Here is a 26,580-nt window from a genome sequence, read left to right on the forward strand (position 1 = left end):
GTGAAATTTTTTTAAGTGCTTTATCTGATAACTACCTTGAGCAGTTAAACAGAGAACCGACTCGTGGCGACAACATATTAGACCTTCTGGTGACAAACAGACCCGAACTATTTGAAACAGTTAACACAGAACAGGGAATCAGCGATCATAAAGTGGTTACTGCATCGATTTCAGCCGTAAATAGAAATATTAGAAAGGGTAGGAAGATTTTTCTGTTTAGCAAAAGTGACAAAAAGCAGATTTCAGAGTACCTGACGGCTCAAAACAAAAGTTTTGTCTCAAGTACAGATAGCGTTGAGGATCAGTAGACAAAGTTCAAAACCATCGTACAACAACCGAGTTAGAAAACTGCTGCGGAAGCAAAGGGAACTTCACAGCAAACATAAACATAGCCAAAGCCTTGCAGACAAACAAAAATTACGCGAAGCAAAATTTAGTGTGAGGAGGGCTATGCGAGAGGCGTTCAATGAATTCGAAAGTAAAGTTCTATATACTGACTTGGCAGAAAATCCTAAGAAATTTTGGTCTTAAGTCAAAGCGGTAGGTGGATCAAAACAAAATGTCCAGACACACTGTGACCAAAATGGTACTGAAACAGAGGATGACAGACTAAAGGCCGAAATACTAAATGTCTTTTTCCAAAGTTGTTTCACAGAGGAAGACTGCACTGTAGTTCCTTCTCTAGATTGTCGCACAGATGACAAAATGGTAGATATCGAAATAGACGACAGAGGGATAGAGAAACAATTAAAATCGCTCAAAAGAGGAAAGGCTGCTGGACCTGATGGGATACCAGTTCGATTTTACACAGAGTACGCGAAGGAACTTGCCCCCCTTCTTGCAGCGGTGTACCGTAGGTCTCTAGAAGAGCGTAGCGTTCCAAAGGATTGGAAAAGGGCACAGGTCATCCCCGTTTTCAAGAAGGGACGTCGAACAGATGTGCAGAACTATAGACCTATATCTCTAACGCCGATCAGTTGTAGAATTTTGGAACACGTATTATGTTCGAGTATAATGACTTTTCTGGAGACTAGAAATCTACTCTGTAGGAATCAGCATGGGTTTAGAAAAAGACGGTCATATGAAACCGCAAGGCGTTCAATACTGTTCCCCCCAGTCGTTTGATGAACAAAGTAAGAGCATATGGACTATCAGACCAATTGTGTGATTGGATTGAGGAGTTCCTAGATAACAAAATGCAGCATGTCATTCTCAATGGAGAGAAGTCTTCCGAAGTAAGAGTGATTTCAGGTGTGCCGCAGGGGAGTGTAATAGGACCATTGCTATTCACAATATACATAAATGACTTGGTGGATGACATCGGAAGTTCACTGAGCCTTTTTGCAGATGATGCTGTGGTGTATCGAGAGGTTGTAACAATGGAAAATTGTACTGAAATGCAGGAGGATCTGCAGCGAATTGACGCATGGTGCAGGGAATGACAATTGAATCTCAATGTAGACAAGTGTAATGTGCTGCGAATACACAGAAAGATAGATCCCTTATCATTTAGCTACAAAATAGCAGGTCAGCAACTGGAAGCAGTTAATTCCATAAATTATCTGGGAGTATGCATTAGGAGTGATTTAAAATGGAATGATCATATAAAGTTGATCGTTGGTAAAGCAGATGCCAGACTGAGATTCATTGGAAGAATCCTAAGGAAATGCAATCCGAAAACAAAGGAAGTAGGTTACAGTACGCTTGTTCGCCCACTGCTTGAATACTGCTCAGCAGTGTGAGATCCGTACCAGATAGGGTTGATAGAAGAGATAGAGAAGATCCAACGGAGAGTAGCGCGCTTCGTTACAGTATCATTTAGTAATCGCGAAAGCGTTACGGAGATGATAGATAAACTCCAATGGAAGACTCTGCAGGAGAGACGCTCAGTAGCTCGGTACGGGCTTTTGTTAAAGTTTCGAGAACATACCTTCACCGAAGAGTCAAGCAGTATATTGCTCCCTCCTACGTATATCTCGCGAAGAGACCATGAGGATAAAATCAGAGAGATTAGAGCCCACACAGAGGCATACCAACAATCCTCCTTTCCACAAACAATACTAGACTGGAATAGAAGGGAGAACCGATACAGGTACTCAGGGTACCCTCCGCCACACACCGTCAGGTGGCTTGCAGAGTATGGATGTAGATGTAGATTTAAGAAATCGTCACACGTTCTCACACCTAACATAATTCATCTTGCATGGAAGGAAATTTACTTTGAAAGTAACGCTTCTCAAACCATCCTTCACAATCCAGAATGAGATTTTCACTCTGCAGCAGAGTGTGCACTGATATGAAACTTCCTGGCAAATTAAAACTGTGTGCCGGACCGAGACTCGAACTCGGGACCTTCGCCTTTCATGGGCAAGTGGTAGAGCACTTGCCCGCAAAAGGCAAAGGTCCCAAGTTCAAGTCTCGGTCCGGCACACAGTTTTAATCTGCCAGGAAGTTTCATTCTTCACAATATTTCCCTGCGGCCTGTTAGAAATAGGTTAATTTGAGCAGTTGCAAGTGTGTATCAGAAAACAGGTGTTACTGTGCATGCACAGCTACAATGACTTACAAAGCCTGTGCTTGGTGTTTGCTTTGCTCATATGCCTCTCACTGCATTTCTGTTTGGAATTTCGTGGGTACTGGGGCATCACTTGACCATGTGCACCACGGCATTCACAGAGCACATATGGAGTTACTGTCCTTTGGGGAACCACTTTTCATATCCTATCCAGATACAAAAGTAGTTCTTGGAATAATATTCATTTCAAAACATGACTCTACACTTCAAAGTACCCTAATATTTTGGTGCTGGTGACTTTAGCACAGTTTTTTATTTTTATTCGTACTCTGCAATACTGTTATCTAGCATTTCCAATCAGGCTTACATCCATACAGCACTGCACGAAGCTAGTAAAAAGGAATAGAAATTTCTTGAAAAATAAAAAAAAAAACACAGTTGTTTGTGTATGCCAGAACAAATGACTAAGTTTTTCACAACTCTTTCACCAAACTCTCTTGTCATAATAAGTACCAGACTGTGATTTTAGATGTATATAGAAATATTATCGCATTAATCCTGTCAGGGCTACAGGCATACATGTATGCCGAGCACAGGTAGAACACCCCGACAGCTCAGGACGCACATGTACACATGGCCAGTAGAATGTCCAAGTGGCATGAAAGCAGGTAAACAAACACAAGAGAACAGTGGCTCCGGATATCAACATTCCTGCCAGTGCTATCATTATCCACTTTTCTTGGTAATGTTGGAAAGCGTTACAACTTTTACCAGCTCCTGGGTCCTTCCTGTTTACAATTCATGTACTAGGCCAGGCCTTTATCTGCGTTTGGTGAGACGATGTTTGCCTGTATCGCCTTTGAAATATTGGGACATATCTATCAGATAAGGAAATCATGGAAATCCCCATGAGTAGTAGTGACGAAGATGGTAGTGATACTTGGGACCTTTTTTCGGACAAAGATCCTGATGAGTCTGTATGTACTGCTGATTCAACATCACAAGGAACAAGGAATCAGATGAAGTAGCTAGTACAACTTCCTCATGAAAATGAACATATGACTGGTTGGATAATCACCCTGTGGCAAAATGCTATCATTTCGCAAACACATTTGGTGGTATAAGAATAATCTTCGATGATTCAGCAAGTCATTTAGACTGTCTTCATACTTGTGTCACGGGAATTTGTACATCCCATTTGTAAAGGGATAAATAATTATTACACATTTCTTACAGAAAAAATTATGACAGTAATCTGCAGGTTACCATCATGGAAGCATACAGAGTCTGGAGAATTTTATTGCTTCTTGGTATATTCCCTGCTTATGCCAAGAACTAAGAAATTATAAGTGAATGAATATTGGTCAAACAGATTCGCTGCTACAAATGCCAATATTTTCACACTTTATGTCCAGGGACCAATATAAATTGAATCTGTGTTTATTGCACTTTAGTGACAATTTGGCAGTATCTCAAGACATTCTTGTGAAAATACAGCTCAATGTACAGCAACAAAAGGGAAAAATTCCACGAAGCCATAACCCCTTTTGAAAATTTAGTAACTGATAGAAGTCTACAACTTTTCAAAGGAAGGCTGCAATTCAAGCAGTATAATCAAAGTAATGTAGACGTTTTGATATTAAAATCTTCATTCTTTGTGATGTACAAAGTAAATACATTCTAAATTATATTGTCTACACTTGTGCCCCCATGACGGAAATAAAATCCGGAAATGCTGACTGGGGGTGGTGAATCACATGATATTTTTGTAAGTTTGTTATTTCCATGCCTCAACAAAGGTAATTCAATTTATTTAGACAAATGGTATTCAAACCATGAATAATTCCTATGGCTCCATGAGAAATGTACCAAAGCCACTGCAACAGTAAGCAAAAACAGGAAATATTTGCCATTGTTGCCTGAAAAAAGGAGAAAGACCAAGTCCTGTGGAACACTGTTGGCTCTAAAATGGATGAACAATAAAGAAGTCTGGATGCTTTAAATCATAAATGGACCATATTTTGTTGAAAATGAGAAGAAACGAGCCACAATACACAAACTGACTAGTGTTGTAAGCTAAAATAAGCCAGTGGGTGCGGTTGGTACGACAAAACACGATGTTAAGGTCTGTATAGTGCATTTGGAAGACAATGAAGAGATACAACAAGGTATTTTTTCCATTTGACTGACTTGTATGTAGTGAATGTAATTTTTCAAATAAAAAGAAACAGAAAACACCATTGGTGAAATTCCATTAAGGACTAATCTGCCAGTTGCTAGATAAATTCCATGGACAAACTTGTAAAATTGATATCACCTGGACTACAAAGCAAGAAACTCCATTTTAACAGAAAAACAGAGGAGGACATTATCCAGGATACCTTGGAGCAACAGAGAAAAAGGAGATTCCCCCAGAGAGACTGTGTAGTATGTGCTGCTAATTCATAGTGAAAAATGACATGGATAAGATGCAAAAAGTGTGATGTTGAATGGCGCCATGTTTTGAAAAATATTACATACTAAGGAAATATTATGTGGTTTCAGTAAGTAAGTATGTTTCAAAGAAGAAAAGTAAAAAGGATAAAAATAAACAAGGGAAAATTTTTTAAGTTTTTAAACTCAGCCGGTGGCAGTCCAAAGCCTGCATCAAAACTAAGGATGGGAAACCAGAAACTAAACCACACTGAACATGACAAACGGAAAGAGAAAACTTATTGCAAATTGAATTATACCAAAATTTTCCTTGTTTAATTCTGCATCAAGTTATGAGACAATTTATTTTTAAAGTTCAATAATCAATAATTATTTATTTATCATTATTACAGTAAGAACTTTGAGTTTTGGGCATCTTCACTAGGAACTACTCACTTATAAAACTATATATCTTGAAATGTATTTGCCTGATGTTAATAAAATTACAATGGGTTACAGGCAAATATATTGGTAGTGTGAATTTCAAGTTACAGAATTTTTCAAGGACAAATACAAAAGTTTTTATCATTTTTCCAATGTACTCTATTCTCAGCTCAGGATAAATGTATAATAAAGCTTGTGATAGTTTTGGTGTTCTCTTTCGTGGTTATCAGAAACTGCTATGACATTGACCTTACAGTGTAATACTGATTTTATATAGCATATTAATGAAGAGTGGTTCTAAGCATGCTGGAGCCTATGATTAGCCGACAGTGCATTTTCCCTGCTGTACCCTGCAGCAGTTGTCAGCTGCGTCAGCTGGTGAGGTGCACAACATGTTTGCCCTGACAGCTGGCCAGGCAGGTAGGATGGTTGGCTCATGCAGCTGCACAAATGTTAACAGTACTGATTTGATTAACAGACCTGTTTTCATGGAAGCCTACATGGTTACTTGACTATGAAAAGAAGAAGAAGAAGAAGAAGGAGTAGTAGTAGTAATAATAGTAAATGGACAATTAATTAATGAAAAAGAAAGACAAATATGAATTATGTTCTATGTATATAACAAATCCACGAAAAAAAAAAAAAAAAAAAAAAAAAAAAAACTGAGTGTTATACTGGTTAATGTTTGAATTAGATCACTTAAGAAATACAAGGTGTACAACTTTGCTTCCACCATTTGCCGATAGGTGGCGAAAATGATAAGTAGCAGTCTAAAGAAACAGATAGCAGACGTCAGGCAGTTAGCTTGGACCTTGGTCAACATAACCTCATTCAAACAATAGGTGATTTGTGCCTGCGTCATAAAGTTGTTCTTGATTGAAAATGTCAGTTTTCAAGCCTAATTCTCGTCATTGGTGGGAGGTGTTACTGTTTTGTTTCAATATGCGGAAAACAGCGGCTGAGTCCCATCGAATGCTCTCAAGTACGTATGGTAAGGACGCTATTAGTCAAAGAATGTGTCGCGAGTGGTTTCAACACTTCAAGAACAGTAATTTTAACTTCATAGTGGTGGAAGAGAGAATGTTTTCGAACATTCAGAATGGGAGACATTGCTGAGTGAAGACTCATGTCAAACTGTGGGAGTGACACAACAAGCCATTTCAAAATGTCTCAAGGCTGTGGGCATGATTCAGAAAGAAGGAACTTGGGTCCCATGTGAGCCAAAACCAAAAGACGTTCAACGGCATTTGTGTGTTTCCAAATAGCTGATTCGGAGGCAAAAACAGAAGGGATTTCTGCATCGCATTGTGACCAGGGATGAAAAAATGTTCATTATGATAACCCTAAATGCAAAAAATCATGGGGATATCCCAGCCATGCTTCTACGTCGACAGCTGAGCCGAATATTCACGGCTCCAAGATCATGCTCTGCATTTGGTGGGACCAGCTCGGCGTTGTGTACTATGAGGTGTTAAAACCAAGTGAAACAATCAAAGGTGCTTGTTATTTAACACAATTAATGCATTTGAGCAGAGCATTAAAAGACAAACGGCCGCAACACAGCGAGAGGCACGATAAAGTGATTTTGCAGCAAGACAACGCTCGACACCATGTTGCAAAAGAGGTCAAATCGTACTTGGAAACGTTAAAATGGGAAGTCCTAGCCCGCCCGCCATATTCTCCAGACATTGCACACCTTCTGACTATCACCTGTTTACCTCAATGGCGCATGGCTGGCTGACCAACACTTCCGATCTAATGAAGAAGTAACAAATTGGGTTGATTCAAGGATCGCTTCAAAATGGCTCTGAGCACCATGGGACTTAACATCTGTGGTCATCAGTCCACCTAGAACTACTTAAACCTAACTAACCTAAGGACATCACACACATCCATGCCCGAGGCAGGATTCGAACCTGCGACCGTAGCGGTCACGCGGTTCCAGACTGAAGCGCCTAGAACTACACAGCCACACCGGCCGGCTCATCGCTTCAAAAGATGGGATTCGTACACTGCCCAAAAGATGCGGGAAAGTAGTGAAGTAGTGGCCAGCAATTTGTTTCATTAAAGCCTCAAATGTTGAAGGGGGGGGGGACAAAAAACAAAAACGGCGGAAGCAAAGTTGTACACCTTGTAGTAACATGCTTACTCATTTGTATGGGGTGGCATATGTGACTGTACAGAATTTTTGCTGAATTATATTTGGGATTTTTCCTTAAAAAGTCAGAGGTGTGACCTTTCTGTATTCTTGTCATCTGTAAATGAGGAAACATGTAGTTAATTTATATTACATTAGATGGTACGCATAATATGCACTTGGGTCTCATATTTTTGCATATATGATGTCAGTGGAAATATATATTAGTACTGTATTATTATTTGTTTGAGGTACTCTTTGGATGGTGTGCGGTCGTTCAAGTTCACCAGCAAATGTCTTTACATCGCAAATGTGTCATGGAGCTCCCAACAACGCAAGGATTACTGAGGGGCAGCCTCAAGAGTAGACAATGATAAGCTTCATCAATAAGACATTATACAACAACACAACTGTGTAGACTTTTGAAAAACATTGGCCAATTATTTTAGTGTTCGGTAAAGTTTCCAAATTGAATACAGATAAATGAACATGTTCATGTAATAAATCTTCATGGTTACACAATCCTGTGGAAACTTATTTAAAAAGTACAGACAAATAGTAAATTACTGACATATTTAACCTAAATCTACATCGACATTATTTTATGATTCTGCCACCCAGAACCCTCTCAACCTGAAAAATTAGTTATTTCAGTTACATAGATCTCTGTAAATCAATACCCACCTTCAAAAGTTGAGTCCTTTCTGGAATCCCTAAGGATGCATACATGTGGAATAACGAGAAGTAATGTGGTAGGTGGCGTCCATGATCAGACACCTCCTTATGCAGAAGTAAGAGAACAGCGTGCAAGAGATGGTCACTGAGTGTGGCATGTGGATCCAGAAGTATACCTGGCAGTGGAACACAAGCATTAGTGCAACAGTCAAAATACATAACAGCTGACTACCTTGCCACCTTGAAAAAATTATGCAAACAACAATTTCAGATGTTTGTGTTTCAGGGTTTCAGGGTTTCTCACTTCTGAGGGTGGTGTTGACATGGCCTTACATGTGACTGCAGTCAGGAATGCAATGGCACTGAGGAATTATGGATTATTTAATGACATGAACCTAGTTTCATTGCTGGTGCCCAAACTTATCTCTGGCACATATTTGCTTTTCTGCACTCATGTTGCTACTCTGTGAAATGTAAAACTTCCCATGTTCTTTAGCTCTGATGGATAAGACAGTTAAAAACCTCTCAGCAAATTGAGTACCAAATCTATAGTCTTGAGAAACTGAAACCTACAACCCCAACCAAAAGTATGACTTTCTGTCATTTTAGTTTGATAAATTCCTTAATTACAATGGCCCAAATACTTTGAGCCTGCACCAAGACACAGATCATCTTGTGCCTTATTTCATGATTATACATCTGGCATTGCACAGCAACAGTCTATTTTCTTGACTGCTTCAGTCAGATGTGTGTTTCTGTTCTAGGATTGATCTAATAGCCTGTTCGACAAATGAAATGTCATTTTGATACAGAATGTGGGTACTCATGCTGTCCTCAGTTTCAGAGACTACAAGGCATCTCTTGTAGGTTTGTTGGTGAGAATGAAATCCACTGGATGTCAATGTTCAATCTTCAGAATAATGTGCTCAAAATTGCAAACCCAAACCAACATCACCAATCAACCATGCTTTGGGGTGTGGGGGGAGGGGGGGTGTTCAAAGTTTGCAAGTAAGAAAATGAAAATGAGAATGCTAGGTATTAAGAACAAAGAAGGATAAGGAATTTTACTCTAAAGAATAACAGAAGCAGTAAATTCATTTGGTTTGTTAGACTGCTATTTTGATTTATGCAAATTATATCCATTATTTTCTTCTTGTGCATGCTCACATGTAGAGCAACACTGCTTGCAACATGTAAAGGAATGGTTGAAATCTTAGACCAACATACACAGCCACATTCTGGTACAGAGGGATTCTTTCATTCTGAATATTGTACTGGATTCTGCTTTCTGAATCTTGACTATTAGGGCTTAGGAAATTGGAAATATGCTGTGGAGTATGATCCAGGGAAAGGTCATAGGCTGTACCCTGACAGATTTGAGTGACTCCTCTTTCCCATATTTATTATTTACTTCTTCGTTTTTCTTCCTTTTCCTGCTGCAGGAGAGTAGGAACTCTGAATTCAACTTCTAGTGCTTTCAAATTACTCAAGAGTCCCGATTCTGATTAATGTAGTTGCCTTTATAATTTTATTTTTGTTTGATGTTATCTTAAGTTATTAAGCAGGATGGCTCAGTTGTTAACACTGGACTCCAATTGGGGAGCAGAAAGTCTAAACTTTCCATATGATTATCCTGAAACAACTTTTGTGTTCTCCCACCATATTTTACATATAACATTATCATCACTGGTAAGTTGTTGAAAATAGCTGTAGAAGAGCCCACAAGTATATCCTAAATCCCAGAGGTAAAGAGCAGATTCCACCACAACACAAAAATGGAAAGAAAGGCAATTTAGTTTCCTGTTAGCACACAGGTCATTACTGCGACAAGAAACTACCTCAGAATGAAGAAGGAATTTGCTATGGTTTTATTGGAGCAATTATCTGAACATTTACATTGAGTAATTTAGGGAAACAGGCAGCCTATTTCAGGATGATCAGATGGAAAATTTAAATTTTCTCCCGCTATGAGTCTGGTATTAACAATTAATAATCTTGTACAATACAATGACAAGTAAAACAAAATTATCAAGGCAAGCACATTCACAAAAAAGAGAAATCTTGAGTATTCCGAGAGCACAACAGTAATAAATATGGAGCTTCTGTCATTGCTATGCAGATGAGGGACGAACTAAATGAGATATATAGAAGGTGCAGAGTTACTCCAATCCAATAGTCATCTTACTTCTTGTTCCCTACATAGCCTACGACATTCATCTGCCTCTCGCTCCACTGCGTATAATTTCTGACAACATAATACTCAAGTTTCAGAAATCATAAGCCAGTATAATAATCACTGTGTGTGTGTGTGTGATCTATTTTTGACGAAGGCCTTACTGGCCAAAAGCTTTATATGTGACAGTCTTTTTGTTGCATTGTTGCGCCTATCTGTGACTCATCATCTCCGCTATATTGTGAGTGGGAACTTTCCTTTTCACAATATTGTTACATTCCATCACGGATTTTCCATTGTTTGATTTCAATCATTCTTTTACCTATCACCAGCAGTGTAGCAGCACCTAAAAGTGCAAAACCCACCTGAGCAACCTCATGGTTGGGGTCAAAGCTTCAACAGTTTTTAATGACCTTATTGAACTCAAATTTTCTTCATCTCTTTTTCAAAGCTTATTACCCTAATATGTCTCTTCTGCCCATTTATGAACACACAAAATACTTTGGTTTAAGGGATTTTACAACACAAAAATTTTTCGTCACGGTATAATTAATCCCTTTTCGAGCCACTTTCAGCTGTAATACAGATAAAGCTGAGCACTATAACTTCTTTAGAGTTGTGAAGTGAGAAATGAACACACATTTCTACTGCACTTACAAACTCATGAATTTCTCCTCTTACCATCATTATCACAGCACACTTTAACACAATTTTATTATCTATTTTTAGGCACACTTACTTGGAGCATCAAGCATTGGTGGGGCACATGGGCCATCTTGAAGCGAAAAGTGTGCCAAGAAAACTATTATTTTCATAAAGGCTGATCTTACTTCAGTGCTTGGACAACTAAGTAAATATTCACAAAACCTGAAACAATGTTACAGAGCTGTAATGTAATTTCACAAAATTAAAAGTAAATCAACAAATATATCTGCTGCAGTTACATAGCAATTAAGCCTAATGCACAAAAATAGTCAACATATGAGGGCAACACAAATTCAGTATATTGCGCATGTACTTAGAGGAAGCCTAATACTTTCAACTGATGCTGTCTTACCTATGAGGGTGCTGGAAAAGCACATTATGTGCAAACCACCAACGAACATGCTTCGATGCCTGAAGATGATGGCACAGAACTTCGTACCACTCTGACGCTGGGCCACGCAGAGTTTTTTTTGTGTGGAACCCCGTGTGAAAAAGAAACCTAGATGCCAACTGCACACTCAACATGGCTAATTCTTCACCTTCTGGGCTCTACAAAAATGCAAACTAACATTTACAAACATAACAGAGCCTTAAATGGTCTTTTTAAATTTTCGTTGTAAGCATGTCAATAAACTGTGACAAACAACTTCTGTACTTACCAGTTTATCTGTATTATGTTGTCGGTTCAGGGGGGTACTGTTACAAGACACTAATTTTCTAATAAACTGAAAATATTCTGCTGAAAACTGGTTACGATTATGCATGAACTTAATGTTTTGCTTCCTTACACTTCTTTCAATTGCTGGGGGCATTTTCAGGATACCATGTTTGGAATCTGCTGAAATGATAACAACATACAAATTACTGTGTGGCAAGTTCAGCAATACAAGGGAAGATTTAATTTTCCAATAATAGGAATCTCATTCATATTAAGTAAAGCAAGCACAAATAATTAGATTAATCTATTAATCCAAATAATAAAAGGGGCAAATGAAAAACTATGGAAACAGGAAAGGGGATGTTAGTAATTATGGGCAACAGCAACAACATACACATGGCCTCTCATTCACAAGAAGTGGAAGGAATGCTAGATTCTGAGCTTCCGAAATAAGTTCATTTGTCAGGGGAGGAGCACAGTGGAGAACAAAACAAGTGTTTAATTTTGTGAAGGAAATATGATTAATGAACACACACAATACATCAACTGAACATCTCTTGTATTTGTTTTATCCTTTTCTGCTTCACCCAATTATGCTAGTGCAAGATTGAACTGATCACTTTGTTTGTTTGTTTGTTTGTTTATGTTTTGTGTGGACTTAAGTAGGCCTGAAAATGAGACTTGCAGGAAGTACAACACACCAAAGCAGGAGAGGCTAGAGAAGAAATGCAAAGCTGTAGAAGTATGCATGGCTATGGATTGATAGGTGACATCTATCTGAAAATTAACATGACTTTTGGAGAAAAGAGAAGCATTTTTATGAATAGCAAGAGTTCAGATGACACGTCAGTACTAAGCAAAAAAGGGAAAGTTGAAAGATGGAAGGAATATTTAGAATGGCTATACAAGGCAAATCAACTTGAAGGCAATATTATTGAAAGTGAGGCAGAAGCAGATGAAGATGAGACGAGTGATGCGATACTGCAAGAAAAATTTTACAGACCTCTGAAAGACCTCTGTCGAAACAAGGCCCCTGGAGTTTCCCTTGGAATAAGTTATGTCCTTGGGAGAGCCAACCCTGACAAAGCTATACCACCTGGAGTGGAAGAGGTATGAGAGAAGTGAAATACCCTCATACTCTAAGAAGACAATAATTCCAATCCCAATGAAGCCAAGTTCTGACAGGTGTAAATATCACCTAACAATCAATTTAATAAGCCACAATTGCAAAATACTGACATGAATTATTTAGAGACAAATGGAAACACAGGTGGGGGGTGACCTCATAGAGGACCAGTTCGAGTTTTGGAGAAATGTAGGAACACGTGAGGCAACACTAATACTTCTACTCATCTCTGAAGATAAAATGAAGAGAGATAAACCTTGGAGATTTAGAGACACCTCTTAAGAATATTGACTGACATACACTCTCTGAAATTCTGAAGGTAGCATGGAAAAAATATAGGGAGCAAATAGTTATCTATAACTTGTACGGAGACCGGATTGCAGTTATAAGAGTCAAAGAACATGAATGTAAATCCATGGCTGCGAATGGAGTGAGACATGGTTGTAGCATTCACCGTTGTTTTACAATCTCTGTTTGTTGAGCAAGCTACGGAGGAAACCAAGGAGAAATTTGGAAGGAAATGAAGTTTCAAGAAGAAACAAAAATTTTGAGATCTGCTGATGACACACTAAGTCTATCAGAGGTGGAATATACTTGCGAGATCAGTGATGAGGTTACTAGATGCACAACAACACAAATAAATCCAGGGTAATGGTTTGTAATCTACATAAGTCAGGCGATACTGAGGCAATTATTTAAGGAAATGCGACACTAAATGTAGTACATGAGTTTTGCTATTTGAGCAGTAAAATAACTAATGATGGCCCATGTAAGGAGGATATAAAATGCATATGTGCATTTCTGAAAAAGAGAAATCTGTAACACTGGATATAAATCTTGCAGATAGAAAGTCTTTTTTGAAAGATCTGTCTGGAGTGTAGCATTGTATGGAAGTGAAATAGGGATAATAAACAGTCCACATAAGAAGAGAACACACTAAATAGTTTTACGAGTGCACGGAATATTAGATGGGTACATCAAATAACTAATGATGATGTACTGAACAGAACTGAGGAAAAAAACTGCACAACAAGACTAAAGGAAATCTCTAAAGGAAAGCTATTGACAAGACACATCATGAGACACCAAAGATTGTATATGTGGTAATGGAGGATGCCATGGAGATGATCTCCTTTTTAGTCTGTAAAAATTTATCAAAAGGTGTATCTTTCTAATGTTTCCTTAAGGCCATGTACACACTTAGGTAACAAGGTATGAGAAGTAGTAAAGAGAGAAAAATGAAGCAAGCAGTAATATTATGATGACCCGCTTCTTTTCACTGTGAGATTTCTTACCACCATGTCTGAACTTCTCATTCTCTGTAATGCTCAATGTAGATTACCACTACTGCTCTTTCAAAGCACCTCAACCTTCTCACTATTTTGAAATTGCCATTTTACATGCCCTAAAACTACATAATATCGAATTTACTGGGGCTGCTGTTCTCTTCATTTCTGGTAATTAAGTTAATTTATAAGCTAACATGCTTTAAATGCTGTAACCAATCTTCTAAAAAACTGCTCACTGGAGGGTCTAGGTCACGTCAAATGCGTTCGTCCTAATTTGGGTTTAACCACGCTGGATTTTTCAAAGACCTGCTTTTGATTATTAGTTGCCTCACATAGTAAAATTTCTTTATGATTCACAAGCTACTGACCACATAATGAACAGGATCTTAACCAGCTGTAGCATTTCACCACCTCTGTAACCTTCCAGGAATTCCTCACCTTCAAACTCACATCACCTTTCTTCCTAACAACTTTCTAACACCTCTGCTCACAAACCTTATCACTACAATCACATCTCTGAAATTCAAAATGACCTTTGACAAACCCAACTTCACTGATCGTTACATTACGCTGTTCCAATGCTGCTCCATGGGGCACTGGTGCCCAGGAGTGCCTGTCAGCTGACAGGCAGTGTAGGCTGTCCCCCAAGTAGTTCTATCGCATTGCATTCAGTGCATGTGCAACCCATTTGGCCAACCCTGCAAGGGGAGCTCTGCCACAGCAGTACAGTCCGGTAGGCTAGGATTGGTGGGTCACCTTTTTGCTCACCCCTGTCCTCCTCTTCCTGCGGGTGCCAGGCTGTCCGGAGGTGGGCACTCAGGTTGGAAGATTTGACTTACATCAGTCTCGAGCTTATATAATATAAAAGTAATTTATATTATTACACATTTAGAGCTATTTATAAGGAGTAGAAATTGACAAGCAGTTATGACATACCACAGAAAGATCCTCTGACTTAGTAGAGCAACATCTATAACTCTGTGCTGTCTGTACCTAAGCCATTAGATACTTTTGCCAACATCTTCCCAGAACTCCTGTCCTGCTACCACTAGACTCTTCACTTGTCAGTATTAATTCCATGTTCCTGTACACCACATAGCTCTGCTACCAAAGAACAACTTTACCAGCATCTCACTGCTGTTAATTTCAGGTTTTAACCAGATTTCTGTACATTATATTATGTGAGCTCCATGGCTTTTTATGAGTGCTTCAAACTGTGACACTTATTTAAAGGACGACTTAGAACATATAGTTCAGATGTAGCAATGGCTCAACAACTGTGGTTAAAGCTCAATAGTGATACACTTTGATCTGAACACACACATTCACGGTAAAGTTATAGAAGACTGCGAAGACACATCCAGGTTTAACTGTAATATTAATATAATGTTGCCGTCCCCCCCCCCCCCCCCCACCCAAAAAAGGAACCTACTGCATTTTCCCTACAAAAGTGATTGCTGGGTACTGACAGCAAAATTAATAACTTGCACATCAGTGAGAAGGACCATGAGTAAAACCTGTAACTTTCAGTCCAATGTTGGTGAAATATTATCAGAAAATCCTAGGAACTTCTTGCTTCATATAAAGTGAATGAACAGATCCAAGTTTTCCATTCACTCTCTTGAGAATCCAACTTGTGTCAATGCTGAAGATAACAAACATTAAAATAAATTTTCAATTCTGCACTTAAAAACATATTCGCACAGAACTATACCACCATACCAAAGTTTCACCATTTCACAGACCCACAAATGAGAGATATCGATATTAGCAGCCCTGGTATAGAAAAACACTTAAGACTACTTATAGCGAACACTGCAGCAAGCCCTGATGGAATACCAGTTATTTTGCACTGAATATGACACAGAATTAGCAACTTTTCTAGTTCTAATTTATCAAGAATCTCTGGACTGGAAAGAGAGCCCAGGCTACTCCTGTCTGCATATGATGTTCCTAGAATTTGTGCAATTAAGCTCCAAGGGTGGACAAGAGAAACTTTCATGTTTTTGTCAATAAACTGGGCATCAATTTTCCCAATGTCCCCCAATGGGTATACGTCACTAACATTAAGTGCAGAGCTGCTGCTCATTCTGCAGTCTTGGCGAATTATGGGCCGAATGTTGGAGAGCAACAAACACAGTGGAAAAAGGGTATGGCTGAAGTTTACACGTAATCAGCAGAGAATCCTTGTCAGAAATCAAACTCAACAACTGAACGTGTCTGCCAAAGGTAAAACATACATAATGATTTTGTAGAGCAATTTTCTACAAATCTAAGTTTCACAACTGCTTTTCTCCTGTTTTATGTATTTCAATGACCTCTCTATGCAGCCGTAGATAATAATTTGTCACTGTCGAAAAAATTTTGGTTTCAGAAAACTTCAGTTAGTAATGATGGTCCAACTGAAGGGCATGCCCAACTACAACTGATTTTTCTATTTTCCCTAGCTGCCAAAGACTTTTAAAGTTCCTTCACCCTTGTATTCACACTTCTATTGGTAGTTCAAATGTAGACCTTACCACACAAACACAGCATTTAATATACTCCCTCCTCTGCCACATACCGACAGAGAGTGGTGTTAACCCCTTACAGATCGGAGTGCTTGACATATTTTCTTTGTTGGTCTAAAAACTTGTTTATTGTTATGGTTTTAAAAGTCTTTACTGTTATTTGGTTGTAAAACTAATTACATCTTGCTTTGATTAGCAATTTTTCTTGAAAGCCTGCTTCATGCATTTAATTTGACATCCTGATGTTCCAGCATGCAAATTCTCTTGACATCGATGACAGGACTTTTAATGACACTTATGTTTTATTGTGGGTGATGATTGGATGTCCCATCTTTCCACTGTTAGGAATGGAAAAGTTTCATGGACCCTAACCATATCACCCTGAAGATTCACCAGCAGCTAAGACATCCAGCAGTCATGAAAGCCTTCATTGTATAGTATTGTATCAAAGAATCAACATAGGTATTTAAAAAAAAACCGCCAGCACCACCACCATTCAGGTAAAATACAGTTTGCTTTATTCAAAACTGTCATCTTGTAAACTATAGATGCAGAACAACAAGTAGGTACTGTCTTTCAAGATTTCTGAGAGGCTTTGGACACTGTACCACATCATCAACTACCAACTAAATATAACCACGCAGAATATCTTCCCAAATAAGTGGCTAGCTCGAAGAGTATTTGACTAATAGGACCCAGTACAATGTATTGGTTTGCGAATGTTCCACAGAAATGAGAGTAACAATATATATGCCCCAAGGGAAGACAATAGGACCTTAAATGTTCACAATGTGCATAAATTATCAAACAGGATCAACAGTGCTATAAGACTGTTTGTCAACAATGCTGTTGTGTACAAGAAAGTATTGTCATTGGAAGATCCTAAGAAACTGCAGAAAGACATGTACTAAAGTCCCATCTGAAGTAATGAGTGGTACCTCTAAAATTTAAGATAAATGTTTACGAGGACAAATAGTATCCGATTACAATACTAACTATTAACATTTTGAGTACAATTAAGTCACGTAAGTATTTTGGAGTAATACTAAGAAGCAAACTGAAGTGCTATGTTCATGAAAAATCAGGGTTGGGGAAGACGAATGGAAGACTTCAGTTTGTTAAGGTTCTGGATAGCACCCAGAGAAGCTTAACAGGGTGCACTGTACCTAGTTCTTGCAAAATCCTGTTTGGTACATTTAGAGAGCCTGTATTCAAAGAAGACAGCATGGCCATTAGGCTGCTCCCAATATTTATCCATCATAGGGACCATGAGAATTAAATAAGAGAATAAGATGCATACAGACGCAAGCAGACAGTCATTCTTCCCCTTGTTCAACACATGAATGTAATAGGAAAGAAAATTGATAATAGTGATACAAATGCTCTCCGCCATGCACTGTATAGTGTGTTCCAACATAAATACATATATGCAGAGAGAGCAAGCATAAGCTTGAAAGTTGGTCTTCTTCTTCTGGTTGCTATCCATTCTGGATGTTGGCAACAATCTTGGCAGTGCTTTTCCTGTCACTTGCAGCTCTAAATAGCTCTGTAGAGGTTTTAGAGGTCCACATTCTGATGTTCATAAGCCAGGATATTCTTCTCCGGCCAACACTTGTCTTCCCTGGTATTTTTCTTAGCAGGATGGTCTGGAGGAAATGGGATCTCTTATTGTTCCACATGATGTATTCCAGGTACTGGATCTTTCTTGCTTTCATGGTGGCCAGTACTTATTTCTTTCTTTCTCTTTCTTCGTAGAACCTCGACATTTGTGATATGCGCTGTCCACGGTGTTCTTAAAATTCTTCTGCACAGCCACGTCGTAAAAGCCTCAGAGTACATGTTTCAACACCATAGGAGAGGGTGGAAACTACGTAGCAGTGTAGAAGTACGATCTTTGTTGGCATCGCAAAACCGTGATTCTTGGAAAGGTTACTCATCTTAGCCCTGGATTTTCCAATTCAAGTTCTCACCTCATCAGAAAGATCCCACTGGTCATTTATTGTAGTGCCAAGGTATGTGCATTTACATACTTGCTCTATGTGATTTTGGCCTATCTTAATGTGGGATGCGGGGACTCTGTTTTTACTTATTATCATTGTTTTTGTTTCTTGAGGGTTGACATCTAGACCATATTCAGAGCTTTTCTGTGCAAGTCTATCGACAAGGTACTGCAAACGATGCTCACTATCAGAAAGTATTACTGTGTCGCCAGCATATCGGATGTTGTTGATATATTTTCCGTTCATGAGTACTCCCATCTATACTTCATCAGAGCTTCCATAAAGATGTGTTCTGAATAGATGTTGAAAATCAGTGTGGATAATATACAACCCTGCCTTACACCTTGTAGAATGTCTATTTATTCTGTATTCTCTCTGTCCAGCCTCACAGAAGCTAACTGTTTCCCATATAGGTTCAAAATTATACGTAGGTCTTTATCATCTAAACCATTGCTTCTTAAAATGTCAACTATCTTCTGGTGTTTTACTCTGTCGAAAGCCTTCTGATAATCAAACAGGCATAAATGTTGCAATTCACATCTCTGCACCTTTGACACAGTACCTGGATACTAAATAATGCTTCACACATGCCAAATGCATTTCTGAAACCAAACTGTGTAGAAGAAATTTGTTCTTCACAGATCTTGTTGATTCTTTGGTGAATGACCCTCAGAAATATCTTTAGCAGGTGACTCATGAGGCTGATGGTCCTATATTCATCACAAGCCTTAGCTCCGGGATTTTTGGGTAATGCAAAAAATTCAGATTTAAGCCATTCCCGTGGAATATTACCAGAGTTGTAGATGTCATTGAATATTGCAGTCAACCATTTTAAATTATCCTCACAGAGCAGCTTGAGAATTTCGGCATTCACATTGTCAGGACCAGGTGATTTACCATCTTTCATTCCATTTATTGCAGCTTGTACTTCTTCAGCAGAATTCTAGGTCCTGTTTTGCAATCTATTTGAGGAAGTTCTGGCTAGTTGTCATAAAAGAGTTGTTCTACGTATGTTTTCCATGGTTCTTTAAGCTCATCGTGTCCAACTATTATTTTTCCTTCATTATTCACCAACCTGTTTCCTGTCCCTTTTCTGTAATTTCCTGTCACTTCCCTGACTTATTTATGAATATTGAAACTATCATGCTTAAATTGTAATTTCTCTATTTCATTGCACTGGTCCTTTATTTCTCTTTCCTTAGCTTCTCGTATCAGTCCTGATCTCCTTGATATTCTTGTATTCATCAGGATTACTTTTCACTTTCCTTCTCCTGTCCATCATTTTAAGCATCTCTTCAGTCATCCATGACTTTTTTTTTGGTGACATTGGATTTCAGATGATGTTCTTTAACTGATTCCACTATAGAGTTTATCTTTTTACTTTTCTCTTCAGTGCACAAGTTACCTGACAAAGACTTTAGTTCATTATGAAGATAGACTCCTGCATTTTTCTCTTATGGAAGATTCTTTCAGTTTGTGGATATCATACACTTTGACTTTTTTCTTGTGAACTCTCTTCATTCTGATTTTAAAGACAACAACCAGGGGAACGTTGTCCGAGTTTATGTCGGCGCCTGGATAGGTTTTCATAGAGAGACAGCTGTTTCTATATCTTTGATTTATCAAGACATAGTCAACCTGATTCCAGGTAATATTTTCATCTGAATCTCTTGGGGGATTTCCAGGTGTAGAGACTTCAGGGTGGCAGTGTGAAGAATGTGTTAGTTATTACAAATCTCCACTCTCCTGCAAATGCACTGAGTAGTTCGCCTCTCTCATTCCTTTCACCAAGTCCATAGTGACCCATATGTCGCCTTCGAATCCCCTTCCTATTTTGGCATTAAAATCTCCCATAATAATTGTAAGATCTTTCTTTGGTAGTTGTTGCAAAACACCTGGGATTTGGGAATAAAGTTCTGCAACTTCTTCACCACTACGGTCTGTTGTTGGAGCATAGACCTGAATAATGTTCAGCTGTGCGGGTAGAGCACATGTTTGGAGTGGCATCACTCTCTCTGAAACAGGTACACAATTAGTGACACATTCTGCAATTGCTTTAGATACTATAAATCATACTCCAGATGTATACTGTCCATTAGACGTTCCCGAGTAGTAAATTCTGTGTTCATTGATGTTACAAGAACCTGAACCTGGACATTGCATTTCACTAATGCCCATGATCTTAATGCTCATTCTTTCCATTTCTTGGATTGCAGTGTTGATTTTTCCAGCCTGAGCCATCGTCTTCACATTCCATGTGCTTATCTTTACGCTATCTTTCAATGATAATCTCTTCTTTGTGACAGCGTTGCTCGAAACTGTTACTCCCGGAGATCCAATTGGGGGACTTGAAACTCCGGAAAATTTGGTTTTGAACACAGCCATGATGTGCAACTAGAGAAATCCATAGGTTCTTTAATGTGGTGGTTTCTCATTGCCTACCACATTCTGGTGCTGTTGACCAAACTGGTTCTTTCGCCTTCAGAGACGATTTCTCATCCCAAGGACAACAGAGTGCCCTACCCTCCAAGGAAGCCATTGGCACTTGATAGAAGGGGAGCACTTATACCGGTGGTCACTCGGTTTCTGACACAGTTTAACATCATGCCCAGGACCATGAAAGTTGGTAATAATATTTATTGGCTTTTTAAGTATGTCCATGGCTCTCCCATCTCTTGAGCTGCAGGTGAGTGATTTCCTACAAGGTGTGTGAAAACAGTAATGAGACATTTTTTTTATCTACAATTTTTTTTCCAAACAACAATATTTTTCCCTTCAAAGTAGTTTCCTTTGGTAGCTACACACCTGCGGAGTCATTGTTCCCAGACTTGCTAGCAGTGCTGATGGGCCTCAACTGGCAAGATCTTTAACAAGTTAGTCACAGTTTTCCAAAGTCCCAAAATGACATCCTTTTCAGATATTTTTCAATTGCAGGAAAAGAAAAAAGTGACATGACTCAGATCAGGTGAATAGGGGTGCTGCAGGACAACAGGAATGCCTTTTGAGTTCAAAAATTCCGTGATGGAAGTGGCTGTGTGACATGGGCACCGTCCTGATGCAGTATCTACTTGTTTGGAACATCTGGTCTCACTCGATTCACCATCTTCTGAGGCATTCAAGGACATTTTGTAAAACACTTGGTTGACAGTTTGTCCTGGAGAACAAATTATTTATGCATGATACTCCTACTGTCAAAAAACCAAATCAGCATTGTTTTGATCTTTCATTTTCTCATTTGAGCTTTTTTTAGTCAAGGAGACGTCTTAGTATGTCATGCCTCACTTTGCCGCCTTGTCTCAGGATCGTATTAAAAAATTCAGGATTCATCACTTGTGATTGTACAATTGAACCATTTGTGGTCATTGGCAATCCCTTCAAAAGGATGAACACATTTTTCTTCAATTTTCCCTTTGCTCAGTTGTGAGGTTTCTTGGCAGCATTCTGTCACAAACCTTTTGCCTGCGTAAATCTTCAATCAAAATTTGATGTTCAGTGAAAGTGTTTAACAGATTACCCATCATCTTCACTGTTATCTTCAACATGTTCCCAGACATCCAAAAATGAATTGTGGCAGTGAAAAACTTGTGCTCTTGATAATGAATGTTACCCACAGATGTATTACAACTTTTCAAAGGTCACACTCACGGACTTCCCATGTTTAACACAAAACCTGATTGCATAATACTGCTCTGAATTCCGCTGTTCCATTTTTGTAACACACAACACACTATCAAAACACATGTCATGGCCGTATGGAACTGAAAATTGGACTGAGCATCTGGAAGGGCTGAACACATTGATCTACACAAGTAGAAATACACTTTATGGTCCATTTCAACATCATGCAAATTACATTGCAACTTTTTTAAATTTATACATTGAATCATTATATAATATAAGAACAACAATAATTTAGATGTGAATTTTGCTGAAAATAGATGTTAATTTTGCCCAATGTAGATGCTAAATTTGTCAAAAATAGACACTACTTTTTCAGTCTCTATTCATTAGTACACTTTACAGAAGTTACCATCTGCAGTTGTTTCAAGAAAATCCAAATAATTCCAGATCAGAGCACTTCGAAAAATTGAGTTTAATTTGCTGAGTTACGAGAAGCTGCTTCAAACAACATAATCCAAATTACTCTCACAGTGGAGCAACATGTCACATAATGAACACTATTATACAGAGTTTTCAACAACACAGCTGTCCATTTAATTTAAAAACAATAGTGTGATAAATGCAACAAGGAAGGCAAAGCAAGTCATAGCTGACACACAGGAATGTAGCAATCTGTGGCACAGAACTGCAACATTCAAATAATAATGCAGTCATAGGTAAAGTTGTCATCAATATGAAGGATGGTTTGAACACCAGAGTGCTTTACTAGGCACAATCATATTGGAAGTGGTGGTATGCTCTTGCATTCCTTTGACCATTACAGGGAGGACCTAGAGTTTAATGTGGACTCTGAACCAGTTGCAACTCAGCACATTACATGTTACACTTCATTGTCAGGGATGAAGGAAGTGGTAAGTGATAGATAAAAAATGTAGAATCCCCTGAGAAATTGGCCCTGGATGTTGAATTTGCAGTCTGACATTTGACTGTTGAGCTAACGCAAGTTCATTGAATGACTTACTCTTTAGATCTAGTTCTGACAATTATACAAATTTCACACACAAAAAAATTTTACTCACTTGTTTGTGAAATGTGGAACAGAATTATAAGCAATGACAAAGAACACACAAGATCTGCTTTTCAATTTAAATGAAACTTCCAATGTACAGCAAAACTGTACTTACCATTATAAATGAAATAACAAACAAGGGAGAAAGATAACACCCCCCACCCCAGCACACACGGCACAAATATTAGCAAGTGGATGCCTAGGTAGATGGTTGTTGAGGAAGAATAAAAAGTATTGTGAGGAATGAGGAGCAGTGAAGACTTGTTGCTCCCATCTCCTCCTAGTCCCAGCACATATTCCTCTCCCAATTATCACATTCTGTAATTTACTCTTTCACAACTACCTGGCAGGTAACTGTTCACAAACAGAATGTGTGTTTTTTGGCAAGTGTATTTGCTGGTGCCATTGGTCAAGCTGATGCAAGTTAGTTGTTGCCTTTGTTCAAAACAGTACTTAAGTTTGTTTAATAGTGAGTCTGTACTAACTTCCCAACTTATTTTGTGTTTGACACAACTACTTCTATTTCACTTGGGTGAAGAATTAAAAGTTATCAAATTTCTTTCAAGTCCTGGTGTGCAAACACCAATAACTGAATATTTGAATCTTACATAATGATAGTTCATTGAAGCTCTTCACAAGAAGGTTCTCTTCCACGTCCAGACGTGTGTAGAACAACATATAGGCATTCCACCAGCGCTTCTGTCTCCTGTAGCTCATTCTCTTCAACATGTGGTCAAACACCTAAAACAGATTGTCTCAGTAAGAAACTGTGTCTCAGTAAAACATTATTACTAACAAAAAAATAATTACCTCTCCCATATAATCACCACCAAAGCACTGTGTCTTCATTTCTTCATCATCATCCATTTTACACTCGCTCACTTCACCATCATCAAATTTGTACCACTTCGAAGTACCATCATTTTGCCTGAAATTTATTTGATACACGATGATCATTAAAATACTGTAGTATGTGCATACATTTGCAAAGTTCCTCAAGATCAGCAGGAAACAAAGGGGAGGAGGAAGCAATCATCCTGAATTTACAACTACACATTAAATGACAATGTTCACAGTGTAAAGTGCTTTAAGACAGGATTGTTATCAAATATTGGCTTTATACCTAGGCTGGGCAACTGGCAGCCCATGAACCAGATCCAGGTGTCAATTAGGGGAGAGGGAGAGGAGGAGGCAGGGTGGATGGAGGGAGAGGGGACTGCAGAATTTTGCAACTGAGCTACTGTAAAATGTCTTACGGGGAGGGGGGGGGGGGGGGAATGTTGTTCCTGATCCGTAAATAATGTAAGCGTTTGAAGATTCAGTGAACATAAAATGGATGTACTCTCAAAATAATGCATTTTAAGGCATAATTTCTTGGTTGTAGTGTGTCAAGAAGGGGTGACATTTGTTGGTGCTTTACCCTACAAACATTAATGGCACGGATGATATAGTTTTGATTTCATGGGCTAGGAGTGCTGATGTCACATCATGTCATGTGACAAGGTGGCCCATGACCTTAAATAAGAATGAGTCAGGGGCATGGATCAAAGAAATTTGGCCACACCTGCTTTACAAAGAGTGGCTATTATAATAATCTCTACATACAGCGCCAAAGAAACTGGTATAGGCATGCATATTCAAATACACAGAGATGTGAACAGGCAGAATACAGCACTGCGGTCGGAAACACCAATTGTTAGATCAGTTACTGCTGCTAAAATAGCACGTTATCCAAGATTTAAGCGAGTTTGAACGCGGTGTTATAGTTGGCACACAAGCAATGGGACACAGTATCTCTGAGGTAGTGATGAAGTGGGGATTTTCCCATATGACCATTTCACGAGAGTACCATGAATATCAGTAATCCAGTAAAACACCAAATATCCGACATGGCTGCAGCCGGAAAAAGATCCTGCAACAAAGGGACCAATGACGACTGAAGAGAATCGTTCAACATGATAGAAGTGCAACCCTTTCACAAATAGCTGAAGATTTCAATGCTGGGCCATCAACAAGTGTCAGTGTGCAAACCATTCAATGAAACACCATTGATATTGGCTTTTGGAGCCGAAGGCCCACGCATGTGCTCTTGATGACCCCATGACACAAAGATTTATGGCTTGCCTGGGCCCGTCTTCTCCGACACTGGATTGTTGGTGACTGGAAGCACATTGCCTGGGCAGACAAGTCTCGTTTCAAATTGTATCAGGTGGATGGATGTGGGTGTTGAAAACCTCATGAATCCATGGACCCTGCATGTCAGCAGGGGACTGTTCAAGCTGGTGGGGGCTCTGTAATGGTGTGGGACATGTACAGTTGGAGTGATATGGGACTCCTGCCTCTGACTGGTGACACACATAAGCATCCTGTCTGATCACGCCCATCCATTCATGTCAATTGTGCATTCCGAAGGACTTGCGCAATTCCAGCAGGACAATACGACACCCCGATCATCCAGAATTACTACATGGTAGCTCCAGGAACACTCTTCTAAGTTTATACACTTCCGCTGGCCTTCAAACTCCCCAGACATGAACATTATTGAGTATATCTGGGATGCCTTGCAACGTGCTGTTGGGAAGAGATCTCCACCTCCTCGCACTCTTAATGTATTTATGGGCACCCCTGCAGGAATCACGGAGTCAGTTCCCTCCAGCACTACTTCAGACATTATTCAGGTCTATGCCACATCATGTTGCAGCACTTCTGCATGCTCGTGGGGGTCCTACACGATATTAGGCAGATGTACCAGTTTCTTTGGCTCTTCAGTATATATGTGGTATTGTGCTTTTCTCACAAAGCAACAGCTTTCTATTCTAATGGAACTGATTACTGCTACCAAGTATTTTAGATTTTCTTTCTGGATTGCCAGTATTACTATGATTTTCATGTCTACCCTAAACATCCTGCATTTGTGTAAACATCACCACTTATAAACATTTAAGTTATTTTTTCAGCACTAGCAACACAAAGTCATTAAACCTGTATTAGGATTTAAGCTTTTCATAAAATTAATCAACCCCTAACAGAGAAATTGCAAATTAAACCTACTTGTGCAAGATGTAGGAGTAGTAATGTCCGCCACTGGCTTGACCACTGTGAACAACAATTCCTGATAACTGATATTTTGTACACAAGTCCTTTGAAATTTCTTCATAGTCAATCATCTCACCTTCCAATTTTGCAAGGCCTGAAACTAAGAATATTTAAATAAATATAATGACTTCAAAACATTTAATTTTTAAA

At 38.9% G+C, this 26,580-nt stretch overlaps 1 protein-coding gene across 1 annotated transcript in view; it reads right to left on the reverse strand.

The window, feature by feature from the left end:
* The window catches only part of LOC124594839 (probable ubiquitin carboxyl-terminal hydrolase FAF-X), a 300,957-nt gene that overhangs the window by 62,289 nt on the left and 212,088 nt on the right, over window positions 1–26,580 (reverse strand). The window contains exons 32-38 of the mRNA XM_047133291.1: window positions 26,386–26,524; window positions 24,145–24,262; window positions 23,943–24,075; window positions 11,721–11,899; window positions 11,414–11,610; window positions 11,096–11,223; window positions 8,193–8,359 (exon numbers count right to left, since the gene is read on the reverse strand). Of these exons, the coding sequence (XP_046989247.1) occupies window positions 8,193–8,359; window positions 11,096–11,223; window positions 11,414–11,610; window positions 11,721–11,899; window positions 23,943–24,075; window positions 24,145–24,262; window positions 26,386–26,524 (1,061 nt within the window). The remainder of the gene's footprint in view (window positions 1–8,192; window positions 8,360–11,095; window positions 11,224–11,413; window positions 11,611–11,720; window positions 11,900–23,942; window positions 24,076–24,144; window positions 24,263–26,385; window positions 26,525–26,580) is intronic.

Source organism: Schistocerca americana, chromosome 2 (assembly GCF_021461395.2).
Source record: "Schistocerca americana isolate TAMUIC-IGC-003095 chromosome 2, iqSchAmer2.1, whole genome shotgun sequence".
NCBI classification, from domain to species: Eukaryota; Metazoa; Arthropoda; class Insecta; order Orthoptera; family Acrididae; genus Schistocerca; species Schistocerca americana.